Source organism: Sinocyclocheilus anshuiensis, unplaced genomic scaffold (assembly GCF_001515605.1).
Source record: "Sinocyclocheilus anshuiensis isolate Anshui unplaced genomic scaffold, SAMN03320099.WGS_v1.1 scaffold164, whole genome shotgun sequence".
Lineage (NCBI taxonomy): Eukaryota > Metazoa > Chordata > Actinopteri > Cypriniformes > Cyprinidae > Sinocyclocheilus > Sinocyclocheilus anshuiensis.
Window position 1 is genome coordinate 757,284 of NW_015557128.1, and position 6,011 is coordinate 763,294.

Here is a 6,011-nt window from a genome sequence, read left to right on the forward strand (position 1 = left end):
ATATATATATATATTTTTTTTTTTACAGTAAATAAATAAAATATTATAAAATGTAAATATAGGAGAATTTGGGGAGACTTGATTACGTCATTTATCAGTTGCATGGTTTATGGAACTGTAAAGTTATTTACAATGTCATGGTAACAGCAACTTGATCAGTGATTCTGATTGGTTGATCTCTTTCCAGGATTATTAGTAAATACAATTTTCTAGAAATGTAATTGAATTCACACTGACTTGTGGCTTCTCCAGAAGCATGTATCATCCAAATGCACTTATTACTGAAATAATGTGTCATTGAAATGTTACAAATCTATTTGTCTGTGGAGAAAATGAATGGGATTTTTACTTGCACTCTATTAACACACTCTCTGTCTCGTGCAGCCATGAGTGGAATTCTGAAGAGGAAGTTTGAAGAGGTGGAGGGGGCGTCGCCCTGCTCCTCACTGAGGGAGTCTGAAGAGGAGGAGATATCCAGCACTGAGAGCGGAGACAGCAGCGACAGCGTCAACCCGTCAGCATCACACTTCAGCCATTCTTCATCAGCATCCTCCTCATCATCAACACACGCACTGCAGCGGACAAGTGAGACAGAGAACTACAGTTTTATCAAATGCTTTTAGGTGAAATATTCAGAAAGCTGTGACGTTTCAACATTACTACGGATTGAATATTTAAATGAAAGAATAACAGGGTTTCTGCAGGTTTGATGAAGGTAAATGTAAGACTTTTTAAATAAAATTTAAGGACAATATTAAATGGAACACAATATGTAAATATGGTCTATAAATTGCTAAAATGACATACAATAAGACACAAAATGACATAAGAAGTCTTGTTTAATTGATCAAAATTAAGTGAGTTTAAGATTAAAACCAGAACAAATATCTGCCAATTTTTCAAGACTTCACTTTACATTTGCATGCAAAATTTAATGCCACAACTTTATGAATGTAAGATGTTCTGCTCTGATTTAAGACCTTTTAAAGGCTTTTTGAAAAGACCCTGAATAAAGAGAAAAGTAGCCTGCACTATAATTTTTTTAAAGTTGTAAATAAAATTTAAGATTATTGGAGTATGTTTTTCAAGAAAATACTATTTACATTTTTCTAATTCAAAATTTCACATTTAATTCAGTGTGTTACTTAAGGAAACTTGCTTCTGCCACAGGAAAAAAAAAAAAAAAAAAAAAAAAAAAATAATTGGGACTTTTCTGCTGGTGGTTCTGGGCGGGGGACCGGCAGCAGCAGATGGTTCTTATTTGTCCTGTTTGTGTCAGACATGAAGGGAGCTGTGGGAGAGAGTATCAGGGAAACTCCACTCTTGTGGAGGCCAAAACTGGGGATATTTATACAGGGTATATTTACCATCCCCCTTTAAATAGCCAAACAATAGGAGCCGGAGGCATGCAGAGAACTGAAGGAACCACTAGAGGCGCACTGAGGCGAATGGCTTACTAGTACAGCTGTGATATAGCTTACAAATAATGAAGATTGAGCAACACATCAGCATATTAGAATGATTTCTGAAGGATCATGTGACACTGAAGACTGGAGTACTGATGCTGAAAATTCAGCTTTGCAATACAAATTTTTTTTAAATATATATTCAAATAGAAAACAGTTAGTTGTAACAATATTTTAAAATGTAACTTTTTTGATTGTATTTTTGATCAAATGAATGCAGCCTTGGTGAACATATGAGACTTCTTGGCAACAAACAGTCATTGTTCCCAATCAAAAAACCAGGGGGGAAAACCCAGCAGGGAATCTAGTTAAAAATAATCTTATACACCAATATAATACCTAATAATAAGCAATATTTAATTTGACCAAAAATACATTAAAGCAAGTAAAACACCATGCAGAGACAATGTGAATGAACGGTTAAATCAGAATGATTTTGAATAAATTAGTTTAAATCTGAAAGTACAGGTTTGTGGAAAGAATCAAACTTCTGAACAATCTCAGTTAGGAAGTTTAAATCAAAGCTGCTATATACTGAATATGCATTCTTGTAGCTCAAACATGAGCATGGTGCTAGCAACGTCAAGGTCATGGGTTCAATTCCCAGGGAATGCATGAACTGATAATGTAAACCATGAATGCAAAAGTTGCTTTGGATGAAAAAGCATCAACCAAATGCATAAATATACATGTAATGTAAATGCATACATTTAATATAAATAAATCATTGTGAAATTCACAATATCAGTAATTTTATATAAAATCGAATATATTGTAAATATTTAATGCATCACTCAGCCCTATTTCCTAGTCTACGAATCAACTCAGACATACTGCGCTGTTACCGGAAAGATGCATATCAGTGTCCTTCAAATTGAATAACCAAATTGTAATTTTATTTACCTTTATTGTCTTTATAGCATCCTCGATACTGAAGCGGGAGAAGCGGATGAGGACGAGGAGGGTGCACTTTGAGAAGGTGACCGTGTATTACTTCAGCCGGAGGCAGGGATTCACCAGCGTGCCCAGTCAGGGTGGCAGTACGCTGGGCATGTCCAGCAGACACAGCTGCGTGCGGCAGTATACGCTGGGAGAGTTCGCCATGGAGCAGGAGATTTTAGCAAATGGCTGCAATATAACAAAGAGTGAAAATTTTAAGCGGGTCTGAATACTTTCCGTACCCACTGTACATGTAATGTAAATGCATACATTTAATATAAATAAATCATTGTGAAATTCACAATATCAGTAATTTTATATAAAATCGAATATATTGTAAATATTTAATGCATCACTCAGCCCTATTTCCTAGTCTACGAATCAACTCAGACATACTGCGCTGTTACCGGAAAGATGCATATCAGTGTCCTTCAAATTGAATAACCAAATTGTAATTTTATTTACCTTTATTGTCTTTATAGCATCCTCGATACTGAAGCGGGAGAAGCGGATGAGGACGAGGAGGGTGCACTTTGAGAAGGTGACCGTGTATTACTTCAGCCGGAGGCAGGGATTCACCAGCGTGCCCAGTCAGGGTGGCAGTACGCTGGGCATGTCCAGCAGACACAGCTGCGTGCGGCAGTATACGCTGGGAGAGTTCGCCATGGAGCAGGAGAAAATCCACAGAGACATGCTCCGAGACCACTTGAAAGAGGAGAAACTCAACTCTATTCGTCTGCGGGTATGCAAATGATTCAGATACTTTTGTTATGCATATATTGCTGTGCATATGTCTTTAATATCTCACCTTTTGTATCGTCCTCAGTTGACAAAGAACGGCTCGGTGGAGTCCGAGGAGGCCAATGCTCTCATGCTGGATGACATCTCTGACGATGACCTGGACATTGATAACACAGAGGTGGATGAATACTTTTTCCTTCAGCCATTGACCACTAGGAAGCGGCGCGCTCTACTGCGCTCATCCGGGGTCAAGAAGCTCGATGTGGAGGAGAAACATGAGCTACGGGCCATCAGGGTGTCCAGGGAAGACTGTGGCTGTGACTGCAGACTCTTCTGTGACCCGGAGACCTGCACATGCAGCCTCGCTGGCATCAAGTGTCAGGTATGATCAGCAAACACACACATTACACACAAACCATGGTATCATTGCTAAAGGAATTCTAGGTCTAGTTAATTATTTATATAATAATTCATAATCGAATAAATTAATATTTCAAGTTAGTCTCACAAAAATACACCTGGGTCACTTTTCACCTAAAAAAAAACAATAATTTTGATTAATTAAATAAAAATGTGTATTATTTTAGGTAATAGCATGCTCAAATTATTTTTATGACCAATTTAAAAAATGCACTGTGACATTTAAATTTTTACAATGTAAATATTTTTACATTTACTACTAGTAGTAAAGCAAACCCTGTCAAGGAAATTTAACATGGCAGACTAACAAGCAAAAATGATTAAGATATCCAGAGATAAAGTTTAATGGCGGTATGCCTGATAGAACTGATTAGATCCGACTGATACAGCTGGTTAAATTTTACGCAGTGCATCAGGCCTTCAGAAGAGAGAGGAGCTTTATTTAGATCATTCCTGCTGTGTGTAATTCAAACCATCTAAAACTGGCCTGTGCTCAAGTGTTCTTGGATGTCCACAGGTAGACCGTATGTCATTCCCGTGCGGCTGCACAAAAGAGGGCTGCAGCAACGCAGCCGGCAGGATCGAATTTAACCCCATCCGAGTTCGGACTCACTTCCTGCACACCATCATGAAGCTGGAACTCGAGAAGAGTCGCGAGCAGCAGCAGAATTCCGGCACCATCACGCCGACCGGCAACGGTTTCCACGGCGACCCGAACAGTCACTGCAGCCCCCTGGCGACGGGCCAGCATGCCCTGGAATACGCGATCCCGGATACAGTCCCGCAAACCACCATCATGCATCTGCAGGCCGGCGACGACATGGACGACACCTTGGAAGACGAGGAGGAAGAAGACGACGAGGATGAGGAAGATGAGGAAGACGATGAAGACGACGAAGAAGATGAGGACGAGGACGAGAGCAGCAGTCTGTGCAGTCTATCCGACTCCAGCACACAGAGTTTGGCGAACAGTGACTCTGAGGAGGAAGACGACAATGAGGACGAAGACAAGACGGAAGAGTTTGACACGGGATTGGCCAATAGCGAAGTGGCTCCGCCCCCTTCCGTGATGTGTTACTCTGAGAATACGGTCGCGTCAGACAACCAAACGAACGGCAACTCCTACTTCATCAACTCCACCACGGAGTACTACCCAATGGAAAACGCTACTCCGCTCACACTTTTAGCCTCCGCCAACCAATCTAGTGAGCCCTATGTAGGGGACACAGCGTCCTATCAAGACAGGGTTAATGACTCCAGTAGGGTCATGTCTCAGGGTCCTTACAATGTGACCGCTGACCAATACACGGACTACTCCCAGCAGCCCGAGCAGCCATATGCCAATAACCACTTGGCCGTAATTGGCTGTTGCGCCTCACAGCCGGATAAAAGCGTCCAATCCAAAGGGACCTTCCTCAGCCAATCAGGAGAGCTGAGCCAGATGGAATTCCAAAACTATATGAACAACAATACACAGGATACAAGTTACAACGCCAACGGGAACTGTTACTTAGCTGAACAGCCAAAGGAGATGTCTCACAATCTGCCCGAAGTTTCGCTAGCGGACAACAAAAAAGGACCTACTTTACTGGGCACTTTTGCTGAGCCCACTCCGGTTTAGATTCAGAAAGCAGAAAGAGTATAAAAGCAGCTTTCGATTCTGCACATCAACCTTTAGTTTTCCTGTTTAACGTTTGGCGGATCCAAAAATATGTATTTTTACTGAACTTTACTGAACAAAAACGATTTAAACTGCAAAATCAGAGTGTATAAGCTTTAGGTTGGAAACACTCTACGCAAGTACGTGAACGCAAATGCTTCGAGCTACGCGAGCTTGATTTCAATAACGCAATGGGTCTTATTCACTAATAATTGCGTGGATTATTTTGCATTTGTACGTACATGAGAACTTGAGAAATTTCTGCTTATGTGTCGACGTGCATTCTCAACCTCAACTGAAATTACTAATTTGAATGAAACACACCCAAGCTATCTGCATATAAGGATTTTTCGCACATTTTCTTTTACAGCCTTTTATCACTTTTAGCCAGAGCCGTCCATAACAGGGAGAAAAGTGGCGGCAATTCATCTTAACATGATTATAACACGATTCATTTAATCTTAACATGATTATAACATGATTAATTTCATCTTAACATGATTATAAGGCCACCAGTATGTGATCTTGCCGTACATGTGGTTTCAGTTGTTCCAATTTTTTCCTTGTAAATTTACATAAAATTTTAGGACGAAAGTTCTTGATTTGGTCATGATACAATCGTACGCAGATTTCAAGGATGAATTAATGCGTGCACATGCTTAGTGATAAATTAGACCCATTGTTTTTAAATCAACAGACAATAGTAGGTATTCTAGCGCCCCCCTGAGGTTTATTACTGCTAGAGCAAGAACTTAAAGGGATAGTCCACCTAAAAATGAAACTCG

At 40.1% G+C, this 6,011-nt stretch overlaps 1 protein-coding gene across 1 annotated transcript in view; it reads left to right on the forward strand.

Annotated features, from left to right (window-relative positions):
- LOC107677900 (cysteine/serine-rich nuclear protein 3-like) overlaps positions 1–6,011 on the forward strand; it is a 51,648-nt gene extending 45,637 nt beyond the window's left edge. Inside the window, exons 3-7 of the mRNA XM_016472968.1 lie at positions 385–585; positions 2,387–2,596; positions 2,888–3,147; positions 3,232–3,528; positions 4,084–6,011. Of these exons, the coding sequence (XP_016328454.1) occupies positions 387–585; positions 2,387–2,596; positions 2,888–3,147; positions 3,232–3,528; positions 4,084–5,187 (2,070 nt within the window). The 5' untranslated portion in view covers positions 385–386 and the 3' untranslated portion in view covers positions 5,188–6,011. The remainder of the gene's footprint in view (positions 1–384; positions 586–2,386; positions 2,597–2,887; positions 3,148–3,231; positions 3,529–4,083) is intronic.